The sequence below is a fragment of the Bactrocera neohumeralis genome, unplaced genomic scaffold, assembly GCF_024586455.1.
Source record: "Bactrocera neohumeralis isolate Rockhampton unplaced genomic scaffold, APGP_CSIRO_Bneo_wtdbg2-racon-allhic-juicebox.fasta_v2 cluster09, whole genome shotgun sequence".
In the NCBI taxonomy this organism is placed as follows: Eukaryota; Metazoa; Arthropoda; class Insecta; order Diptera; family Tephritidae; genus Bactrocera; species Bactrocera neohumeralis.
Window position 1 is genome coordinate 19,345,802 of NW_026089622.1, and position 25,395 is coordinate 19,371,196.

Sequence of the window (25,395 nt, forward strand, 5' to 3'; positions counted from 1 at the left end):
TCCTTTATTTATTTGATATATGTAAATTAATGCAAATTTTACAAACACGCTAAAAGTTCAGTAATGTACATATGTACATATATCAAAATGCTCATATATACAAATATAAATTTACCTTTGTGTACTCAAAACACATAAATTGCAAAATAAAAAATATTAAAATATTTACTTGTACAAATTCCTCCAGCAATACCCCTTATGTTTAACAAAAACAATAGGAGGATTATAAATTATGTAAGCAACAGCACAAACATAAATTAAAATTAGCAGATAAAAAACAAATCAAGAGGCAAAAATACAAACATCATGTATATCAACATATTTACTTAACCTGGTCGAGACCAACGGTCTGATACCTTAGTCGAGACCAATGGTGCTTAGCTTCAAACTAGGCTAGGCTAGTTTATATACATTTAATATGGAAATACATTTGTTGTTATGTTACGCTCATATATGTACAATATAGATACATTTTTGAAATATCTTACCTCTCGATTTGGTTGAAATCAAATTGACTGCCTTGTTCACGCTTGGCGTGGAAATAGCGTTCACCAAAAATGTAACATTTTGAGAAAATCTACATTTTGTCTTAGGTTAATTAATTAAAAGAGCTTTCAGGAAATGTATAATTCGCCCCCAAGGCCCCACCGGGGTGGCAATAGGCAAAAATGGGTTTTCACCATGTCCCCCCTTTTGTTTCACTACAATTGGAGGGGTATGGGGCCGGGGGGGATCAAAACCATTTTGCGAGTTAGCTCACCCTTGAGGCTTTCAGGAAAGCCCTCAACCTCCTCTCTATCCTTATCAGGGGCGTAGCGATAACGTTTACAAAAAATGTATCATTTTGAGAAAAATTACATTTTTTCTTAACCTTTAAAACGCTCTAGCGGCTAAAGTATTTGACCTAGATAAACATACAAACCAATTTGGACATGTAACGAACATGAAAACAGATAAATCAACCGTGCGAAGTGATAGAAACATACCAAAGTTCATATATTTTCATAAAAAATATATGGGGTCTAGCCAAAGTGCACTAAGGTGTAATATTATAATATCCCTTTTTCGTCCTTTTCGATACGATATCCTTGAATTTTTTTTTCTGAATTTTATAGACAATACAATTCTGGGAAGCTACCTGGAAGCGCAAGTCGTTTGCTACACTCTAAATATATTTAAATAACATTTAAAAACAAAATATGCCTGGCCAGACCCGAGGGTCTCGATGAGGGTTAATGCAAATACCATATATTATACCTACATATTGCGAAAGATATTTACAAAGTGCATATTTACATATAAACGTGTGCACTTTTTTTTTTCAATTCCTTTTTCCCGCTCTCTTCCCAGTGCGAACATAACGGGACATCTCAACAGGCTAAAGTTTATGGCATACTAACTGTCAAATTTATTGATATTGCCATTGCCAAATCTGTATGTGGGCATTTATTATCATAACATAATCAGCTACCAAAAGGCGTCGGGTAGGTAGGCTCGAGCTGATGTAGCGCATGTTTTGAGCTCCAGAACTGTTTAAATTTTTATATATGTATGTAGATGGAGAAAATTTAAAAAGGAAAAATATACTTTTTTCTACAAATGCAATTAAAATAATAAATTTAATATGAGCATTGATATTTTAATGTATGCTTGTATAAGCCAATCGATTTTGTATAATTTTTCCGCAAATTAACAATATTAAACTAAATGTTAATTTTTTGGAAAAATCTATTAAATTATTGTGAAAATGTGCTTTATTTTTATAATATAACACAACCGGCTTAATACTCGCTCTACTAAATTGAATATTACCGAAATGAAACTGCCGTCGGTATATATGTGTAAATGGGATGTGTTGCCTCTTCGAAATTTTCATAGAAATGCAAACTCATCTGTCAAACTGCTGAAGTGACAGTTCATTGCTTTCAATATATGGCATACTAATTAGTATTCCATGAGCAATATGGAGTCTCCACAGGCAATACGTACAGCAGTACAGTTAGTATGCCATAAACTTTAGCCTGTCCTAACGAGCTCTCAATTGATTAAAAAATTAAACATAATAGGGGTATTCAGACCGAAACCTGTTAATTTGGTAATTCGTTAGTTGATACTTCGTTAAAATGCTTAACTGTCAACATACTTTTTGCCCTACCTCTGTAGTATGGTAAATTTTATTCCGAAATAGCTGATTCAATTTTATTAAAGAGTTAAGTGCAAAATTAAAAATTGTCAGTCATTTAATTGAAAATTATGTGGAGCAGATCAAATTTATTACTGGTAAGTACTTTAATTTGATGTACAGAGGAGCATGGAACTAACTTTCAAATTATTTCAAGACATATTCAGTGAAGATTAAGATTTGGTAGAGGATACCATTGACGAGGTGTATGATGATTTGCTCATGACGCTAAACTGTCGTAGAGAGGTGTAGAAAATATTGTTCCAAAGTCAATTCACTGGTGCGATGATATTTTAACCACAATGGATGACAATCGGTTCCGTCAAATGCTGCGTGTAGAACTCAATTTACTCACTTATTGACCCTCATATCAAGTGATGAAGTTTTTAAAAAATGTAGTGGCAAGCAATTCGCGATTGATATAAGCTAGCTGTCGTTCTATATAGAATGGATACTAGTATGCATTCTTCACAACATGCTATTTGATAACAGTGAAAATAAGAATTTCAACGAGAGTACAAATGAAGACATTTATGAAGAAGAAGTGGAACAAACGATCTCAAATAGCTTTGAATTAAAAAGACAATCGTTATATCATCTTATGTTTCCAAATACTGTTTAATTAAATTAAAAATTACAATAAAATCAAAAATTGATTTTTCATTTTTATATATGTACATATAAAAAGTTGTATTACTTCAAGATATCACATATAGATACATTTGTACATTCTTAAAAATTATTAAAAATAGCAATAGCATATAAAATTCATTCTTTTTAAAAAAACAAATTAAATTGTTATATATTATATTTGTACTTTAGTTCAATCATTGCCAGTCTTTCTTTTTGCTCTAACTCAATTTTTTTTATTTCAAAATCTTTATTTAACTTTTCTTTTTCAATTTCTATTCGTGGCTCAAAAAAATGTTCTGTTTTCTTTTGTATATCTTTAAGTTCACTAAGAATATTCTTTGGAGGACGTTTTTTCACAGTTTCGAGGAACGACGAAGTGGTAGGAGGAACTGTTGCTACCTCTGCTCCTACTGTTGTCTGTTCTGCTTTGTCGTTAAGTGAACCCGATGGTTCCGCAGATGATTGTGATAATTCGGCTGCATTTTCCACTACCTCTACAAGGTCTGCAAAATCGCTGCAGTATGTGACACTTCAGAGTTGCACGTCTATAACACAATTGGCTTCGGCTTACTCCTAAATAGAACCGACAACCGTTCATAATTCGAACACATTTGTGAAAGTTTTGCTGAAAGAACGGAGAATTATTAAAAAACCAAAAAAGTTTCAATTAACATTTTAGCCGTATTCCTATTCCAGCACCTGTCGATTTGCGCCACCCCTCAGCTTTATTATACATCTGCTTACAGTACAGGACCTTGCAGCGCAACATGTCCGTAGTCGCATCGATATTTGTTGTTTCAATTAATTTTTGGTAGTACAATTGGGCGTTTGGTTTCTATAAAAAGACGTATAATTGTATAAAGAGCTACCTCAATTTCCACATTTTCTAGTAAATATTCTAGAACCAAATGGTTTTCCTCCTCCCTCCATTTTTTGTAGGCTTTGCCCTCCTGCGTATTTTCTTTTGAGGTTCCACTGAAAATAACTATTTAATGAAATAAAAAGCAACTATTTGTTAAAGATATACATACTTACTTTTGCAAAATTTTTCCAAATTCACGAAGTGAGCACCAAATTAATTTTTCCCGTTTAAAAATATATAAAGCAACGAATAACAAATAAACAGCTGATGTGATATTACCGAGTAACGAAACAATTACCAAGCTTGCCAGATGGATAGTTCGTTACTCGGTAGAACGATAGTCTGTTAATTTTACAAAAACAAAATACGTGTCAAAAACTACCGAATAACGACTAACGAATTAACAAGGCTGGTCTGAATACCCCTAATACAAACAAATCGTGTATACCTCTGTAAATAGCGCATTGATCTCTACAACGAACTCTCAGTTGCACAAATCATAAGCACGTACAGGTCCACGTGTTAGGGTGTACTTTAATACAAAAGATACGGACATCCAATATTTTAATAAATAAAAAGCGCGGGTTTTAATAGTAATTTACAATTGAAACATATCGCACTTGTTACGTTAAAGTGTAACAACTCAAAATTTGAACATTTTCAGTAGAGACCGAAAACTGTTTCCGTAAATATTAATAATATATTACAAAGAAAAAACAATATAATTGTACGAAAATATCATTAAAAATAATATAACCGTTGTTTCATTTTTATTTGTTTAGTATTTGCACGAAAATAACAAATTTTTGAGTTATTACTCTTTTCCTGAAACTTTTTTATATACATAGTGGTATTATTTTGAGTTCTCTCTGTTTAACTGAAAATTCTCACTGGAATTGATAAATATGATTTATAAAATACAGGAATGCCAATTTATTAATGTTAAATAAAAATAATTAATATTTATTCATATTCAGTAATTCGAAACAAACTTATTGCTTATTAAAAAAAATTATCAATGAATTAAACTTAAATTAAGTATCTATTAAGTTTTATAAGTCTAATAAAAACTCTTTGGAATAATGTTCTTTTTGACTAGGTGTAGGCTGAAATAATTAAAAATTGACAAAAAATTAGTTATGTTTTCAGAACGAAAAAGGGTTAATCATCAAATGAAAAATTATAACAATTACCAGGGTATAAAAGACAAGGCATACATAAAGCTAAACAATAATATTTGTCTATTATTTGTAATGAAAACAACTTACTTGTAGCTATTCCAATATTCAGTAGACTTTAAGTTGTTTTTTTGTACATTGACTTTTATAAACTCTGTGTCCTTATGGCCAGGAGCCATTTTGCACGAGGAACACTGATGCGCACTTTTTAATAAGATTCTGCGCGCGAGCAGTAAAAGAGAAAATTAAGAAAGAACGGATTAAACGTATATAAAAGGTCCGAAAAGAAGAAACAGAAAATGTCGAAAAAAACACTCGAAATGCAAAAGACACGACTTATCGGCGCGAGAGCTAGTCGATGACTGAAAACAAAATTTAATGTTGGCTCTTTGTTCGCAGCTCATTTTCGCACCGATAACACAAACATACTGATCCTTAAAACGCAATAACTTCCAATCAATAAAATTCTCACTGTACAATCGATAAAGATAGAAGATTCTAACGCACCAGTCGACATATAGATCCTGTTTACTTTGGAACGCTCCATGTACATCCACGCCTTGAGGAGAACCGGGTGAATGTATTGCTTTAGTTGAGCAGCATACAAATACACATATATGTATATTTTTTGGTGATTAGTCATGCTCTCGTAGTGCAGTTTGTTGTTTTTTTTTTGTTTGATGCCATAGGGTCCAGTGAAATCGATAATAGTGGGAGCAAACGGCTGGGTTACGATAGTTCTTTCATTTGGAAGAGATGCCACTATTTGGGTTTAATCAGCACCCATGCCTTTGAGTATCCAGAATTCTGTTTTGACATATGGCTACTATACGCTCTTTGTATGATAGTGCTGCAGAATTGCTCGCTTTATGGTCAATGAACAGTTTTAAAGTCAATAATTAACTTGCATATTCATATTCTTCTCGGGAATATGCTTTTTGGCTTTAAATGATTAGCTTCATTCGTGTTGTTTTTAACTCTTCCGCGGCTAGTTCGTGGTTTGAGTAGTCAATCTCTAGTCTTCTTAGGCATTTCCGCAAAACCTGAATAAGTAAGCGATGTTTTAATGAGTTAAGCATCCACCCACTCTACCCCATGGTTGTTTATTATAATAATAAGTTGTTAGAACACGCAAAAGCAAATTCCTACCTCAAGCACCAATACTTACATAAAATAAAAATTTGTATTACAACCAAAATCGCTTCTTTCAGCTAATATTCTGCTCCCTCGGCTACTCCACCAACATTATGCCGAATTAAATGTCTCACATTATACATATAAGACTAGGCAAAATATTCGTCTAGGGGCCCAGGATGTTTAAATGAGTTACATACATTCGTTTTCACATTTCGCACATCATGCCGCACTTGATATCGTTCCGCCCACGCCGACTGGAGCCAACACATTCTTCCTCGATTTGACGCGATATTTTATTTTGCAAAACATTGTACTGCAAACAAAGAATAACTTTAAATAAATTGTTCCTTTTAAATACACTACCCTTTATTCATTTTAACCACTCGCGTGCGTAAATTCAGTAGTTTGTATTTTCCAATAAATTGAGTCGTTAATTATTCATGGTCCTTCGAGCCATTCCGAATGGCACTATTGGGTTTGTCCAAGAAAACAAAAAATACTTTAAAATCGTGATGACAAAATTTTAAAAAGGCAAAACAAACCACAAATTTAAACAAAACAAAAACCGGTGCAGTGCGGTGAAGTAACAAAAATAATAACTAATAAATGTACAAAAGACAAAAAATAAAAAGTTGAGAGCGGAGCAAAACAAAAAAAGTAACCAAAACTGCGGTAACAAAACCATAAACTTAAAATCAACAAAATATACAAAACTTTACGGACAAAAAATACATACAAATCTTCTTCTTCTTTATTGGCGTAGAGACCGCTTACGCTATTATAGCCGAGTTACCAAAAGCGCTCAAGTCGTTTCTTCTTTTCGCTACGTGACGCCAATTGGATATTCAAAGCGAAGCCAGGTCCTTCTCCACTTGGTCCTTCCAACGAAGTGGAGGTTCTTTTCTTCCTCTGCTTCCCCCGGCGGGTTATGCCTGTCAACAGTAACGTGAGAGAAAAGTCGCCAGTGCGACAACTGTTTGTTTGATGACAGGAGATATTTTGTCTTGCCCTCGTTCACTGCCAGACCCATTTGCTTTGCTCCTTGTCCAGTTTGGAGAAAGCAGAACTAACGGCGCAGGTGTTGAGGCCGATGATATCAATATCAATATAGCACGACAGGAAGTCGCCTTGTCTGAAACCTCGTTTGGTATCGAACGGCTCGGAGAGGTCCTTCCTGATCCTTACGGAGCTTTTGGTGTTGCTCAACGTCAGTTTACACAGCCGTATTAGTTTTGGGGGGATACCAAAGTCAGACATCGCGGCATAAAGGCAGCTTCTTTTCATGCTGTTGAAAGCAGCTTTGAAATCGACGAAGAGGTGGTGTGTGTCGATTCTTCTTTCACGGGTCTTTTCCGAAATTTGGCGCATGGTGAATATCTGGTCGGTTGTTGATTTGCCGGGTCTAAAGCCACAATGATAAGGAAATGCGCATACATATATTCAGCCACATTATCCCAAAAAACACTTATTGGAAAAAACAATGAGCGTAGTATGTCCTTTATTTATTTGATATATGTATAAAGCTAATAAAATTTTACCAAACACGCTAAAAGTTTAGAGTAATGTACATATGTACATATATATCAAAATATACATATATACAAATATAAAAATTTACCTTTGTGTACTCAAAACACGCTAAATTACCAAAAATAAAGAAATATTAAAATATTTACTTGTTACAAATTCCTCCAGCAATACCCCTTATGTTTAACAAAAACAATAAGGAGGATTGCATAAATTATGTAAGCAACGGCACAAACATAAATTAAAATTATAAGATAAAAAACAAATCAAGAGAGGCAAAAAATACAAACATACATACATATAAGCATATTTACTTAACCCTGGTCGAGACCAACGGTCTGATACACTTAGTCGAGACCAATGGTGCTTGGCTAGGCTAGGCTAGGCTAGTTTATATACATTTGTATGGAAATACGTGTTGTATTTACGCTCATATATGTACAATATAGATACATTTTTGAAATTTCTTACCTCTCGATTTGGTTGAAATCAAATTGACTGCCTTGTTCACGCTTGGCGTGGCAATAGCATTCACAAAAAATGTAACATTTTGAGAAAAATTACATTTTTTCTTAACCTTTTAAAACGCTCTAGCGTTAGGTAATTTAAAGAGCTTTCAGGAAATGTATAATTCGCTCCCAAGGCCCCACCGGGGGCGTGGCAACAGGCGAAAATTGGTTTTCACCATGTCCCCCCTTTTGTTTCACTACAGTTGGGGTGGCATCTGGCCGGGGGAATCAAAACCATTTTGCGAGTTAGTTCACCCCAGAGGCTTTCAGGAAAGCCCTCAACCTCACCAGGGGCGTGGCAATAGCGTCCACAAAAGATGTAACATTTTGAGAAAAATTACATTTTTCTTAACCTTTAAAACGCTCTAGCGGCTAAAGTATTTGACCTAGATAAACATACAAACCAATTTGGACATTTAACGAACATGAAAACAGATAAATCAACCGTGCGAAGTGATAGAAACATACCAAAGTTCATATATTTTTTTCATAAAAAATATATGGGGTCTAGCCAAGCACCATTGGTGCACTAAGGTGTAATATTAAAATATCCTTTTTTCGTCCTTTTCGATACGATATCCTTGAATTTTTTTTTTTTCTGAATTTTATAGACAATACAATTCTGGGAAGCTACCTGGAAGCGCAAGTCGTTTGCTACACTCTAAATATATTTAAATAACATTTAAAAACAAAATATGCCTGGCCAGACCCGAGGGTCTCGATGAGGGTTAATGCAAATACCATATATTATACCTACATATTGCGAAAGATATTTACAAAGTGCATATTTACATATAAACGTGTGCACTTTTTTCAATTCCTTTTTCCCGCTCTCTTCCCAGTGCGAACATAACGGGACATCTCAACAGGCTAAAGTTTATGGCATACTAACTGTCAAATTTATTGATATTGCCATTGCCAAATCTGTATGTGGGCATTTATTATCATAACATAATCAGCTACCAAAAGGCGTCGGGTAGGTAGGCTCGAGCTGATGTAGCGCATGTTTTGAGCTCCAGAACTGTTTAAATTTTTATATATGTATGTAGATGGAGAAAATTTAAAAAGGAAAAATATACTTTTTTCTACAAATGCAATTAAAATAATAAATTTAATATGAGCATTGATATTTTAATGTATGCTTGTATAAGCCAATCGATTTTGTATAATTTTTCCGCAAATTAACAATATTAAACTAAATGTTAATTTTTTGGAAAAAACTATTAAATTATTGTGAAAATGTGCTTTATTTTTATAATATAACACAACCGTCTTAATACTCGCTCTACTAAATTGAATATTACCGAAATGAAACTGCCGTCGGTATATGTGTAAATGGGATGTGTTGCCTCTTCGAAATTTTCATAGAAATGCAAACTGATCTGTCAAACTGCTGAAGTGACAGTTCATTGCTTTCAATATATGGCATACTAATTAGTATTCCATGAGCAATATGGAGTCTCCACAGGCAATACGTACAGCAGTACAGTTAGTATGCCATAAACTTTAGCCTGTCCTAACGAGCTCTCAATTGATTAAAAAAATAAACATAATAGGGGTATTCAGACCGAAACCTGTTAATTTGGTAATTCGTTAGTTGATACTTCGTTAAAAGGCTTAACTGTGAACATACTTTTTGCTCTACCTCTGTAGTATGGTAAATTTTATTCCGAAATAGCTGATTCAATTTTATTAAAGAGTTAAGTGCAAAATTAAAAATTGTCAGTCATTTAATTGAAAATTATGTGGAGCAGATCAAATTTATTACTGGTAAGTACTTTAATTTGATGTACAGAGGAGCATGGAACTAACTTTCAAATTATTTCAAGACATATTCAGTGAAGATTAAGATTTGGTAGAGGATACCATTGACGAGGTGTATGATGATTTGCTCATGACGCTAAACTGTCGTAGAGGTGTAGAAAATATTGTTCCAAAGTCAATTCACTGGTGCGATGATATTTTAACCACAATGGATGACAATCGGTTCCGTCAAATGCTGCGTGTAGAACTCAATTTACTCACTTATTGACCCTCATATCAAGTGATGAAGTTTTTAAAAAATGTAGTGGCAAGCAATTCGCGATTGATATACAGCTAGCTGTCGTTCTATATAGAATGGATACTAGTATGCTGCATTCTTCACAACATGCTATTTGATAACAGTGAAAATAAGAATTTCAACGAGAGTACAAATGAAGACATTTATGAAGAAGAAGTGGAACAAACGATCTCAAATAGCTTTGAATTAAAAAGACAATCGTTATATCATCTTATGTTTCCAAATACTGTTTAATTAAATTAAAAATTACAATAAAATCAAAAATTGATTTTTCATTTTTATATATGTACATATAAAAAGTTGTATTACTTCAAGATATCACATATAGATACATTTGTACATTCTTAAAAATTATTAAAAATAGCAATAGCATATAAAATTCATTCTTTTTAAAAAAACAAATTAAATTGTTATATATTATATTTGTACTTTAGTTCAATCATTGCCAGTCTTTCTTTTGCTCTAACTCCAATTTTTTTATTTCAAAATCTTTATTTAACTTTTCTTTTTCAATTTCTATTCGTGGCTCAAAAAAATGTTCTGTTTTCTTTTGTATATCTTTAAGTTCACTAAGAATATTCTTTGGAGGACGTTTTTTCACTTTTTCGAGGAACGACGAAGTGGTAGGAGGAACTGTTGCTACCTCTGCTCCTACTGTTGTCTGTTCTGCTTTGTCGTTAAGTGAACCCGATGGTTCCGCAGATGATTGTGATAATTCGGCTGCATTTTCCACTACCTCTACAAGGTCTGCAAAATCGCTGCAGTATGTGACACTTCAGAGTTGCACGTCTATAACACAATTGGCTTCGGCTTACTCCTAAATAGAACCGACAACCGTTCATAATTCGAACACATTTGTGAAAGTTTTGCTGAAAGAACGGAGAATTATTAAAAAACCAAAAAAGTTTCAATTAACATTTTAGCCGTATTCCTATTCCAGCACCTGTCGATTTGCGCCACCCCTCAGCTTTATTATACATCTGCTTACAGTACAGGACCTTGCAGCGCAACATGTCCGTAGTCGCATCGATATTTGTTGTTTCAATTAATTTTTGGTAGTACAATTGGGCGTTTGGTTTCTATAAAAAGACGTATAATTGTATAAAGAGCTACCTCAATTTCCACATTTTCTAGTAAATATTCTAGAACCAAATGGTTTTCCTCCTCCCTCCATTTTTTGTAGGCTTTGCCCTCCTGCGTATTTTCTTTTGAGGTTCCACTGAAAATAACTATTTAATGAAATAAAAAGCAACTATTTGTTAAAGATATACATACTTACTTTTGCAAAATTTTTCCAAATTCACGAAGTGAGCACCAAATTAATTTTTCCCGTTTAAAAATATATAAAGCAACGAATAACAAATAAACAGCTGATGTGATATTACCGAGTAACGAAACAATTACCAAGCTTGCCAGATGGATAGTTCGTTACTCGGTAGAACGATAGTCTGTTAATTTTACAAAAACAAAATACGTGTCAAAAACTACCGAATAACGACTAACGAATTAACAAGGCTGGTCTGAATACCCCTAATACAAACAAATCGTGTATACCTCTGTAAATAGCGCATTGATCTCTACAACGAACTCTCAGTTGCACAAATCATAAGCACGTACAAGTCCACGTGTTAGGGTGTACTTTAATACAAAAGATACGGACATCCAATATTTTAATAAATAAAAAGCGCGGGTTTTAATAGTAATTTACAATTGAAACATATCGCACTTGTTACGTTAAAGTGTAACAACTCAAAATTTGAACATTTTCAGTAGAGACCGAAAACTGTTTCCGTAAATATTAATAATATATTACAAAGAAAAAACAATATAATTGTACGAAAATATCATTAAAAATAATATAACCGTTGTTTCATTTTTATTTGTTTAGTATTTGCACGAAAATAACAAATTTTTGAGTTATTACTCTTTTCCTGAAATTTTTTTATATACATAGTGGTATTATTTTGAGTTCTCTCTGTTTAACTGAATATTCTCACTGGAATTGATAAATATGATTTATAAAATACAGGAATGCCAATTTATTAATGTTAAATAAAAATAATTAATATTTATTCATATTCAGTAATTCGAAACAAACTTATTGCTTATTAAAAAAAATTATTAATGAATTAAACTTAAATTAAGTGTCTATTAAGTTTTATAAGTCTAATAAAAACTCTTTGGAATAATGTTCTTTTTGATCAGGTCTCCTATATCTCGTTTTTTAACTTCTGATAAAGGCAAATTTTCCAAATAAATAGAGTGTAGGCTGAAATAATTAAAAATTGACAAAAAATTAGTTATGTTTTCAGAACGAAAAAGGGTTAATCATCAAATGAAAAATTATAACAATTACCAGGGTATGAAAGACAAGGCATACATAAAGCTAAACAATAATATTTGTCTATTATTTGTAATGAAAACAACTTACTTGTAGCTATTCCAATATTCAGTAGACTTTAAGTTGTTTTTTTGTACATTGACTTTTATAAACTCTGTGTCCTTATACGACGTTTTATATAAAAAAGAGTCAATATTGTCCTTATCCACGCGTAGAACTTTAATGTTACGCAATTAACTTTGTGGTTGGCCTCATTTGGAAAAAAATGTTGACCCCATTCTTTTTGTAGTAACTTCAGGTCGTAAAATTCATTATGCGATAATTCGTGAACTGTGTATGGTTGACCAATCTTTTTGGCGGTTGCTATTAACGTAGTATAATGATCTGGTGTATATATCGGTTTGCTACCTAAATGTCTTTTTATTTGTCTTTCTATTACACTATGTACATTATCTCCTTCATTTTGAGAGTGGCCCTGAATTAAATATTTATGAGTAATGATTTCTGAACCGCATAATAATTCATTGAAACTATATATTTTTATTTTTTTGTTGTCCACAGCAGTTGTCAGAGTAGAATATTAAGTCTAAATCTTGAACATTAACTGACTTTTGTACAAGATTTTTAATATATAAAAGTACGCATGTTCCTATTTCATTTGAACCACGCTTTCCTTCGGTTTCGGTCCCAAAAAAGCAATCTACAACTTTCGCTTTAAGGTCACTGATTGTAAAATTGTTGCAATTTATTTTACTTTTATAATAGAGGCTTGAGGAAAATCCTTTTGGCAATGAAAGAACTGCCTGTAGATCGTATCCAGCTACATTGCATTTTTGTTTGTCCAGATCTTTTTCTTTTCTGCATAATTCCTTTTCTTCTAGATGTAAAGTGTAAATTTCGTTCAGATCATTTCTTTCATTTTCGTCTGAATTTAAAAACGATGGGCAGAGATCACATTGATCTTTTTTTGGCTTAAAAAATTAAATATTAAAATCTTCTTTGAATATCATGTAAAACATAGTTCTACTTCCAGGAGTTAAATTATCAGATTTTCGCAATTCTTTATTATCCCTTTATAGATCTCCAATACTTGTACCGCTTTCAATGAACTGGCGTGTTGTTTGAGCGCGTAAGTAATGCGATTCGACTTTTGGTATATTATTTATAAATTCCCTTATACTGTTCTTAATTTCAGTGCTTACAGTCGGATGGTTCTTATGCTTCCCACGAAGGTCAATCTCTACAAATCCTTGTTCGCCTTTTTTTTATGACTGTATCTATAACTCTGTTTTTAATATCAAGAGTTGCTTTGAAAAAGGTCTTGCATACTCTAATTTGCGTTGAGTCTATTTCCAAGAAAAATGCGTTATTTAATCTGCGAAGATTTTCAGTGCAGGAGTACCAGTACTAGGGTTTAATTGGTTTTATGTGGCTAGCTATAAACTCCCTTTGCCTCTGTAAGTCACCTGTTGACCAATATTTATTGAAGATTTCAGTGCGTGAGGATTCTGATATTTTCTCACTGCAATGGAAGCGACACTTTTCTTCACACGGCGTATGTAATTTTTTTTTTTTTTTTTTTTTTTGGAAGAAAATTGTGATGTGTACGAGAGTCCAGAGTTTCTTAAACGTTTTTGACGGTTCTGTTTTTTGTTTTGGGATTTGTATCTGGAACATCTGGAACTGTTTCCTGTGACTCAATTTGGGAAGAACTACTCGCAGTAACTTCAGACGGAGAAAAATTGTTCTCTGAACTGCCGCTAAATGGATCTGAAGTACTATAATCGCTTATATTGGTTGTTTCCATTAAAGCCATTAAAGTGGCATAGTGTTCTAAGTTTGGGCACGTCATGTCATTGAAACAGCAACAACAAAAATTAAGTATTTCATAAAATAACTTGCGAGGGTTAAATTTATATAGTTTTAATTTCATGATAGTAATTTTGTGCAATCAATCATGTTTTTTTGCTAACTCATCTTATACATTGTGGCATTTATGACTACCCAATGTAAGCACACACTAAGTAAACTTTATTTTATCAATATGACCACAGTAAAGAATTTATCATCATAATGGAAACAATACGATATAACACAGTAGAATAAACTTACCTAATGAAACTAAAGAGTGATAAACCGAAATAACACGTGACTTAAACAAACCGTTATATGTTGTAAATAGGCACAATTCAAAATGTTACACTTTATGTGATACACTAACGAACCAATTTGATAAAACACTTGGAGACAACTAAAAATGTAACTCTTAAGTTGAGTCGAAAGAAGTCATTCTGAAAACAAAGAGAGAGTCATAACGGTTTTTTTAACGAAAGACTAGACAAATCACTGAACGATTTTTACAGTGGGTAGAGATGACCACTGCACATTATTTTCTTGCAAAAAACTAAAATTTGGAAATTTTAAGTTGTTACACTTTAACGTAACAAGTGCGATATATTCAAAAAAAATATAAATAAAAAAATCCGTTTTTTACTGATACTTTATATACTTTATCGCTTCATATAGATACTATAAATCAGTTTACACTGAGAAAAATTTAATTTGTTTTAGGAAATATTTTAATACACAATATATTATATATTTTATATACTTTTATATATCAAAAATGGTCAAATCAAAAAACAAAAAACACCTGCATGAGCCACACGCCCAAAACAGGTTGTTAAATTCATTTCACAAAGTGACAGTTTAATAAGATGCTGCACTAGATTTGCCTCCTCTCCGATTCCCGAAAACTCTAAATCGTTATTAGAAATAAAAAGCCAAAATCTTCAAAATTTTTGGACTCGCCTCCAAGCGGCTCATGACGCCTTAGTAGATTCTGACGACTCAGTTCTGCCACATAATTTTTAATCATGGGCTTACGATATTTACGCAAACTGATTAGACCATTATGAAGAAACACAAGCGATGATCTCCGATCAATTAAAGCTAATAAACACGATTACACCTACTCCACATTCGAGAGTAGAGCTGCCACAAATGCAACCATATCAAGAAGCTAGTTCAGACATCCACCTCGAGGTGCCCGCACAGAAACATTTTATGGAGGTTAAGAAGAATGACCGTCCTTCCGTGACATGTTTACAGCCGTTTACATCAACCATCTAAAGTTATCAAAAGCACAAAAATTATATCACCTCCGATACAAAACAAAGGGTCAAGCAGGCGAAGTAGTCAAACAGTTCGCATTAAATGACGATAATTTCAATTTGGCTTGTGGAGCTCTAAAAGCTAGATATGAAAAACGAGAGAATACTGGTCGATAAACAAGTAACGACACTAACTTGCTTGCTTGGACTTTCCAAAAATTAAGAAAAAAAAACATGTGCAGAATTCATCAAACTAGAATCCAATGTTTCAAATTGTTTGTCGGTTCTATCGACACTAAATATTCCCAGAGACAATTGGGACCCTATTCTGGTAAACGTATGTACCGCAGCATTACCACAAAATTCGTTACTTTTCTGGGAGCAATCGCTCTCATTAAGAAGAAGATGCCCAAGGTGGCAACAAATGAAAGATTTTCTGACTACACAATATGAAATTGCGGAAAGGGTAGAAGAAAAAATAATCAAAACTAAGAACATTAAACACGACCAAAATAGAAGCTTAAATAAACGCCAAGCTAGAAGAAACAAAAATTTAAACAAAAGTTTTTACAAAACACATTCGTTCACATCCGAACAAAGACAACAAACGTTATGCGAACTATGTAAAAGGGGGCATAAACTTATATCTTGCGAGAAGTTTAAAAACTTAAAAGCTTTTGAACGAAATAATTTTGTCAGGTCAAAAAAACTTTGCACACATTGCCTGTCACATGCGCATACATATACAAATTGCAAAAGCAAATTTAATTGCTTATATTGTCAAAAAAGACACCATTCAATGCTTCATTACAGCACATATCCCATCTCACCCCAAAGAAGCGCTTATACAAAAAGAACCACGGGTTTAATTGCAAAAGCAAATCCCGAAACCCAAAATTCGAAAAATTGCCAAGAGACACCATGTTGCTCAAACGCTGCACAGCGAAACCCAAAATGGACTAGTTACAGTACTAACCACCACCATACCAACTCAAGTTGACTATAATACAAACAAATACCTTAATTCACAATTAAGGAAATTTCAAAAGTCAAGGAAACTTCCCCCTATAACAAAAAAAACTCTAGAAGATCAGTATTGTGGAAACTTCTCTAAAGCCATAATACAATATAGGACAACTCAAAATTAACGTTAAGGATCACCATATGCCCAATGCGGTATTGCGACGCACTTGGATTTACAAAAGCAAAGGTCGCTCTTATCGCATCTACATAAGCGCTCCTCAAATTGATGATTATGGGTATCAGCTGTAAAAAGCTTCAAAATAATTATGAAAAATGGTGTACAGTATTAACAAGAATCGAAGCCGATCTCAATTCACGTCCATTCACAGTACGCTCGCAAGATCCCTCTCATTTAACAGCCATAACAGGGCATGTTTTCAACAACGCATACACTCTTTTCACTATAATAATAAGTCGGATAGCTCCGAAAAATATAGTTCCTTGCCATACGCACCTTAAAGTAAATTCATACCGTACTTGACACCGTTCCGCCCGCGCCGACTTGCAGCAATCCAAAACATTCTTCCTCGATTCGACACGATATACGAATAACTTTAAATAAATTGTACCTTTTAAATACACTTCCCTTTTTTCATTTTAAACACTCGCGCGTGTAAATTCAGTTGTTTGTATTCCCCAATAAATTGGGTCGTTAATTATTCAAGCGGTAACACAAATAGCTCTAGGGAGTGGCTTTAGACTTTCATCCCAGTCAGATTTGTTTTGCCATATTTGTTGCATTGTTGTTTTTTCGTGATTATTATTGAACAAAGCCAACCCGCCAGACTAAACAATTTTGTAGTGGGTGATAAAACTTCACGTACGGTGTGGGCGAATTTTTTCTCCAATGGGTTGACGAGGAAAAAAAATTAATATTTTACATCGAATGTTCAGGGCTTTCGTGTTTTCGGATTCAGAAAGGTTGAGTGATTATATGTCTAAGAGATGATTCCTTATGTCTTCTACGGACTTTCTAAAAAGGATCCTTTACATTTTTTCGGCACATTTTTTGAAATCCGCATTAAAAACAAATTAAAAGATTCGCCAATAAGTGATTAAAATTACTAGGTCTTTCTGTAAAGTAGGTCCGATGTTTAAGACATCATTTAAACTTGATTTGACGTGGGGCAAGATGCATTAAATATTGTTCTTCTTCTTAATTGGCGTAGACACCGCTTACGCGATTATAGCCAATGGGATATTCCAAGCGAAGCCAGGTCTTTCTCCACGGAGTGGAGGTCTTCCTCTTCCTCTGCTTCCCCCGGCGGGTACTGCGTCGAATACTTTCAGAGCTGGAGTGTTTTCGTTCATCCGGACAACATGACCTAGCCAGCGTAGCTGCTGTATTTTAATTCGCTGAACTATGTGAATGTCGTCGTATATCTCGTACAGCTCATCGTTCCATCGATTGAGATATTCGCCGTGGCCACAGCGCAAAGGACCATAAATCTTTCGCAGAACTTTTCTCTCGAAAACTCGCAACGTCGACTCATCAGTTGTTGTCATCGTCCTGGCCTCTGCACCATATAGCAGGACGGGAATTATGAGTGACTTATAGAGTTTGGCTTTTGTTTGTCGAGAGAGGACTTTGCTTCTCAATTGCCTACTCAGTCCGAAGTAGTACCTGTTGGCAAGAGTTATCCTGCGTTGGATTTCTAGGCTGACGTTGTTGGTGGTGTTTAAGCTGGTTCCAAGACAGACGAAATTATCTACGACTTCAAAGTTATGACTGTCAACAGTGACGTGAGAGCCAAGTCGCGAGTGCGACGACTGTTTGTTTGATGACAGGAGATATTTCGTCTTGCCCTCGTTCACTGCCAGACCCATTTGCATTGCTTCCTTGTCCAGCCTGGAGAAAGCAGAACTAACGGCGCGGGTGTTGAGGCCGATGATATCAATTCAACTATTTTTTGACATACAGACATACCATTAAATGAGATGGATTAACATTTAATTTCAGTTATATATATCACACATTGACCGACCTTTTCGATGAAAATTCAACCATAGGTACTGGGGGGGTCGGTACCTAGGGGCTTGAACAGTTTATGTTGGCTTTTAACTATTTTTGCTTATAAGGTGGCATACGCGAAGGGCATTGTTCGTTGAAAGTTGGATCTCGTTATATTCACTGATTATTGATAAAATAATTAAGTGGAATTTAAAATTGGGCTATATGAGAAGTAGGCGTAGTTATTGTCTTATTTCGCTCACAACGTGACATAAGAATATGATTTTCATGATTTTCGGTTGTGGTTTAGGATATATGTATGTATGTACATTAAACTTATGGGAGAGTGGAGCCACTTTTTTAAAATTTTTTGCCCAGAGATGCCCCTGCCTACTGCGATCCCCTGTGTTAAATTAAAGTTTTATATCTTAGTTTAGTGCTTAGTTATACCATTTATAAGCTTTCGGTTAATGGCGATTTGTGGGCGCGGCAATGTTCCGAAACCTGCATACTAAGTTTCATCAAGATTTCTCAATTTTTACTCAAGTTACAGCTTGCACGGACGGACATACAGATAGTCAACCCGATTTTATTTTTTCTCCTCATCCTGATCATTTACATATGTATACAAAACCCTGTATTTAAAGGAGGTAAAAACAATGTTTAAATAAATATATCAATTAACCAAGTTTGTTTTCATTTACATTTTTTTTCATTCAAACAACTATAATATTTAATGACTTTTACTCAACTATGGAAATAGAAGATTTCAAAATCACAACACCGGATTTAAGTGAATTAGTGGAAATCATCTTCAAACCCAAAGAAAATATAATGAATTTCGCTCCCAAAATTCACATTCCATCATGTGACACCGAATCTTTTACGGAGATTATACGACCTGGCCCACTTTTCGGGATATGTTTTGTGCTCTGTATATCCCAATCCAGGGATTAGTATGTTGAAAAACTCTTTCACCTTCCACAGGAGACCGAAGGCGAAAAAAGAGATATAATTCAAAACGCACCCTTACAAACGACAGCTTCGTACATGCTTGCAAAAAGGAAAGCTTAGTCGACTAACATGAATATAAGAACATGTAGGTAAATGTTTAATTAAAACCCCTTCTTAACCTACCTGTGAATGAAGAAACAGACTGTAGGAAATTTCAACGCTTCAATAGTAAAACTGGCCCATTCCAAACAGGTACAGCTAAAGAGCAGATGAAACCAAATTTAATACATTTCATGCAATCGTATCTGAAACACCAATTGCTGCACCCTCAAACTACCAAAATAATAATAATTTCTCTTTTACTCAACACCACTCAACTACAGAAGGCTGTAAGCTTTTTTAAAAAGCAACACCCAATTCGAGAATATCCCATATTTCTCGCAATATATGTGGAGACACGGATGGATATTGCTATTATTGCTGAGCTATATCGCAAAGCTCCAAGAACTGTATGAGCAAATACTCGTGTCGTAAATGCCACAAAAAACACAATACTCTGATACACAGAGAATGTAGTTCTCGACCTGAATCCACTCTGGAAATACCAAAAGTCACCCGTTCGAACCCTGATAAAGCTTCAAGTACCGCATTACCCACTCAAAGGACAAACACAAATTGACAGGCCTATACTACTATATATCCACTAAAGATAAAAGAATAAAGACGAAGAGAAGAAAGCAGATATTACTAGGTACTGCAATGGTTCAAGTGGAACATAAGCCAACGATATTCCGTGAGAGCCCTTATTGAATCAGGATCGTAAGCTACATTTATATTTCAAAAACTTCAAATGACTAAACGAAACAAAGCAGTTTAGACAACATCAACGAGAATTTGTGAAATTACGCTTTGCTCACCCTTAAACACAAATTATAAGCTATCAGCATAAGCATTTGTATCAAATAGCCTAACTGATAACACTGGTATACAGTGGTTTTGTAAAAAACCAAAAAAGAGAAAAAAAGAGAAAAAAATGTTAAAAACTTATACTATATTCCCTTAAAATGCCTTTTATTAGCTTTTCTTTTATAATTCTTCTTTGGACAATCTCTTTTTAAACACCAGCAGTAATCTGCCATCATGTGACAATCCCAGCGATCCTGATACCGTTCTTCCATCACTTTTAGATCCTGGTGGAACCGCTCTCCCTGTTCTTCACTATAATTCCCTAAATTATCCGGGAATTTATCTAGATGATTGCGAAGATATTGTAACTTTATACTCATATTTGCTCCTAGAGTCTGAAAATTTGTCAGCATATTTTGCACAATTGTTTCATAATTTGGTGCTTTATGATTACCTAGGAAATTTTCGACTACCAATACAAAACTTTCCCAAGCTTTACTTTCCGGAACAGTCATGACATTGATAAAATCTGAGTCTTTCACCTTGGAAATTTTCTAAAAATGTAATTAAAACAGTCTCCGTCTTTGTCTAATGCTTTTACAAATTGCTTGATCATTCCTAACTTAATATGTAATGGTGGGAGTATGATTTTTTCTCTGCTTACCAATGGCTCTCTGATTACATTGGCTTTACCGACATTTAAAGAATCTCTCACAGGCCAAACATCTTGATACCAATGAGGTTGCTTTGCTCTACTGTCTCACATACAAATAAAGCACGGGTTTTTCGTGTATCCACTCTGTTGACCGAGTAAAATATTACCCATTTTCAAATCTACACAGATCGGCTACTGATGTTCCGAGTATTTAATTTTTTCTAAAACTAATTTTACATTTTCATACCCCTCTTTGAGTTTTGTTGAATGGGCGATTGGAATAGATGCAAATTTATTACCATTGTGCAGTAAAACGCATTTCAAACTTCTTTTAGAACTGTCAATGAAAAGTCGCCACTCAGTTGGTTTATATTCTGTTAAACCCATGTCTAAAAGTAGTTTCGCGATATCATTACAGTACACCAGACCTTCAACTTCACTAAAAAATTGCAATAACTCTTTTCTTCGTGTCCTGTATGTCGTAATTGTCACTGTTGGGGCCAATAAATTTTTTTCTTTCAATCTTGAGGCTAAGGATCAGAATTTCCTTGTTTTGATAAATAGAGATCATGTCTTAAGTCACTGAGTTCATTTTGAGAAAATAACTTGGGCGTCGATGTTTCACCTTCCCATTCACTTCCACTTGTAGACTGTCCCGATTTCTGTGAATTTGGTAACATCATTGTTTCTGAGGGCATTCGAATTTCTTTTGAAACGTAAATAGGCCGAGGAAGATTTTCACTGTGTAGTATAGGACATTTTGTAGATTGTAAATCTGGATATTCCCAGGTTTGATTGCGATTAAAACCTTTAGCATCAACAACGCAAAAGTAACAATCATCGAAATGATTTGTAGGCTCCATCCAGATCATCGGAATACCATCGGCATAGCACACTTAAATTCCAATCGTTGGGCATGCTTTCGTCCGACCATATTTTACAAAGAAGCTGATGCATGCTCCTTATCAGCTCTTTGCCGCCGTGTTTGAATAGCTCGGCCGGCAATCCAGCGGCCCCCGCCGCCTTGTTGTTCTTTAGGCGGGTAATTTCTATTCGAACTTCTTCATGGTCGGGCAATGGAACATCTGCTCCATCGTCATCGATTTGGGAATCGGGTTCGCCTTCTCCTGGTGTTGTACGTTCACTGCCATTCAGCAGGATGGAGAAGTGTTTCCCCCACAATTTAAGTATGCTCTGGGCATCGGTGACTAGACCACCTTTGGGGGTTCTACAAGAGTAAGCTCCGGTCGTGAAACCTTCTGTAAGCCGCCGGATTTTTTCATAGCATTACCCCTGTCGGCCAGCTTATCAAGCTCTTCATACTCACGCATTTCGGCCTCTTTCCTTTTCTGTCTGCAAATGCGTCTCGCTTCCCTCTTCAACTCTTGGTATCTATCCCATCCCGCACGTGTTGTGGTCGATCGTAACGTTGCGAGGTAGGCAGTCTGTTTTCTCTCCGCTGCGACACGGCACTCCTCGTCGTACCAGTTGTTCTTTTGCACTTTCCGAAAACCAATGGTTTTGGTTGCAACTGTACGTAAGGAGTTTGAAATGCCGTCCCACAGTTCCCTTATACCGAGTTGTTGACGAGTGCGCTCAGAGAGCAGGAGTGCAAGCCGAGTAGTAAATCGTTCGGCTGTCTGTTGTGATTGCAGCTTCTCGACGTCGAACCTTCCTTGTGTTTGTTGACGTGCGTTTTTTGCTGCACAGAGGCGGGTGCGAATCTTGTCTGCAACAAGATAGTGGTCCGAGTCGATGTTACGCACGTCTAGAACACTGGAGACGTGTCTTCCGTCTATCACAACATGATCGATCTAGTTTGGGGCTTTTCGATCCGGAGACAGCCAGATAGCTTGATGTATCTTCTTGTGCTGGAATCTAGTACTACAGATAACCATATTTCGGGCCCCGGCGAAGTCAATCAGCCTCAACCCATTTGGGGATGTTTCGTGGTGGAGGCTGAATTTACCGACCATAGTGTCAAAGATACCTTCTTTGCCCACCCTGGCGTTAAAGTCGCCAAGCACGATTTTGACATCGAGGCGGGAGCAACTCTCATAAGCGCGTTCCAAGCGCTCATAGAAGGCATCTTTGGTCACATCGTTCTTCTCTTCCGTCGGGGCATGTGTGATATGTTGAAGAACATCACTTTGATGCGGATTGTGGCTAGACGTTCATTCACCGGAGTGAATGATAGTACTCGGCGACGGAGTCTCTCTCCCACCACGAATCCAACACTAAACTTGCGCTCCTTTACATGGCCACTGTAATAAATGTCCCAAGGTTCTACTCGTCTCTGTCCTTGTCCCGTCCATCGCATTTCTTGGACGGCGGTGATGTCAGCCTTTATTTTCGCGATGACATCAACCAGCTGGGCCGCAGCACCTTCCCAATTAAGGGTCCGGACATTCCAGGTGCATGCCCTTATATCGTAGTCCTTATTTCATTTTCCATGGTCATCATCAAAAGGGGGGTCTCTCATCCGAGGCAGTTGGTAATCTTTCATTGGGGCTTTTTACGTGGCGGGTCCCAAACCCAGCGCACAACCCTATGTAGGGGATGTTTCGCCTTCTCACTTTAGCTCGCCTTCGAACGGATGTTCTTAGGCTACCCAGAGGATACTTGGTCAAAGACCGGAAATTGTGAGCTGCTTGAGCCATGTGTAAAAGAATCGTTTCTGGCCACTCCCAAGTGAATGGCGATCAAAGAACTTTCCTCACTTGCGTGAACTTCTACAAATGACTCCAATGACTGCATGGTGTGGTATATAATATTGGGTCGCTTTATTAGAAGGGTCATATTCTACGTTCTTCGTTTCGTATTCCCTAGTTGCCTTGTCATATTCTGCCTTAATCTCAGGTCTTTTGAATAAGGCTCGTTTCTCACTAATTTGGTTTGAGTAGGAAACTACGGATTGGGATTTCTTCCACCTCCCAAAACGTGTCAGTAGATACTCAGGGTTCATTTCGTTGTGAAATGATACGACAAAATTTTGTGAGCGTTGTCTTATGGGTCCGGACAAGATCCATCCAAATTCTGTTCAAGAGTTAGCAGAGAATGTTACTCCACCGATTAGGATAGATATCACTGCCGATTAGTGTGTTCCCGGGTCTGGGCTTGTGGAATTGGATGTCTGCTGGAGTGAATCCAAGATTTTTAAGAAACCGCTTTTGATCTATCGATTATGTGGGTAAATTACACAGCTCTACAAAAAAATATTTTTTTTGTTGCCCTGGATATCTGTGAAAATTTTTATGATTTCAAGTGTCCAGATCACGAATATATATATGAAAGTACTGAATGTGCTCTTATTTTTATGATTTTCACAAATCTTATAATTTGCACAATAATCAGCTTTTTATTCATAAAAATCGATTGTAATAGTCATGATTAGGCTTCTGCACAACTTTTTCGAGCATGCAAACATCACGTGATCCCTATTCTGAGCGATCCCCACCCTTGCTCCGCAGAACAGCTGAGATCGCAGTTATTCGACAATACGAAGTACCTCTACGTGAATCTAAATAAGTTCTGATAAGTTAATATTTCGTTTCAATCACAGCACATATTTAAATATATATTTGTTTTATCTTTTAAAATATGAGTTCGTCAAGATGAAAGTGTAAATATATATTTGTTATATTTGCGGTGTTTATTTCACAAAAAAACAACAACGAAACATCACGGACATTGTTAAGGAGGTTTACACTGAATACTTCGGAAATGGACAAACTAGAAAAACCATGGGTTCCTCATAAAGGTTGTAAGTTATGCGTTGAGTCTTCACGGTTATGGAAAAAAGAAAAACGTTCTGGATTAGACTTTGGTATTCCGATGATCTGGATGGAGCCTACAAATCATTTCGATGATTGTTACTTTTGCGTTGTTGATGCTAAAGGTTTTAATCGCAATCAAACCTGGGAATATCCAGATTTACAATCTACAAAATGTCCTATACTACACAGTGAAAATCTTCCTCGGCCTATTTACGTTTCAAAAGAAATTCGAATGCCCTCAGAAACAATGATGTTACCAAATTCACAGAAATCGGGACAGTCTACAAGTGGGAGTGAATGGGAAGGTGAAACATCGACGCCCAAGTTATTTTCTCAAAATGAACTCAGTGACTTAATACATGATCTCTATTTATCAAAACAAAGATCAGAATTGTTAGCCTCAAGATTGAAAGAAAAAAATTTATTGGCCCCAACAGTGACAATTACGACATACAGGACACGAGGAAAAGAGTTATTGCAATTTTTTAGTGAAGTTGAAGGTCTGGTGTACTGTAATGATATCGCGAAACTACTTTTAGACATGGGTTTAACAGAATATAAACCAACTGAGTGGCGACTTTTCATT

General features: G+C 35.4%; 1 protein-coding gene and 1 long non-coding RNA gene across 11 annotated transcripts in view; one reads left to right on the forward strand and one right to left on the reverse strand.

The window, feature by feature from the left end:
- The window catches only part of LOC126764259 (uncharacterized), a 13,358-nt gene extending 1,518 nt beyond the window's left edge, over positions 1-11,840 (reverse strand). The window contains exon 1 of one of the 2 annotated variants that reach the window (XR_007667839.1): positions 11,370-11,840. This is a non-coding gene — a long non-coding RNA (uncharacterized LOC126764259). Of the gene's footprint in view, positions 1-3,850; positions 4,129-11,369 lie in introns of those variants that run through there. The other variant, XR_007667838.1, reaches the window with a different exon arrangement.
- LOC126764041 (protein unc-13 homolog 4B) overlaps positions 1-25,395 on the forward strand; it is a 324,201-nt gene that overhangs the window by 236,086 nt on the left and 62,720 nt on the right. Inside the window, exon 13 of one of the 9 annotated variants that reach the window (XM_050481773.1) lies at positions 13,511-13,560. The exons of the other annotated variants lie outside the window; for them this stretch is intronic. Coding sequence (XP_050337730.1) covers positions 13,511-13,556 — 46 coding nt within the window. The 3' untranslated portion in view covers positions 13,557-13,560. The remainder of the gene's footprint in view (positions 1-13,510; positions 13,561-25,395) is intronic. 9 annotated transcript variants of the gene reach the window in all.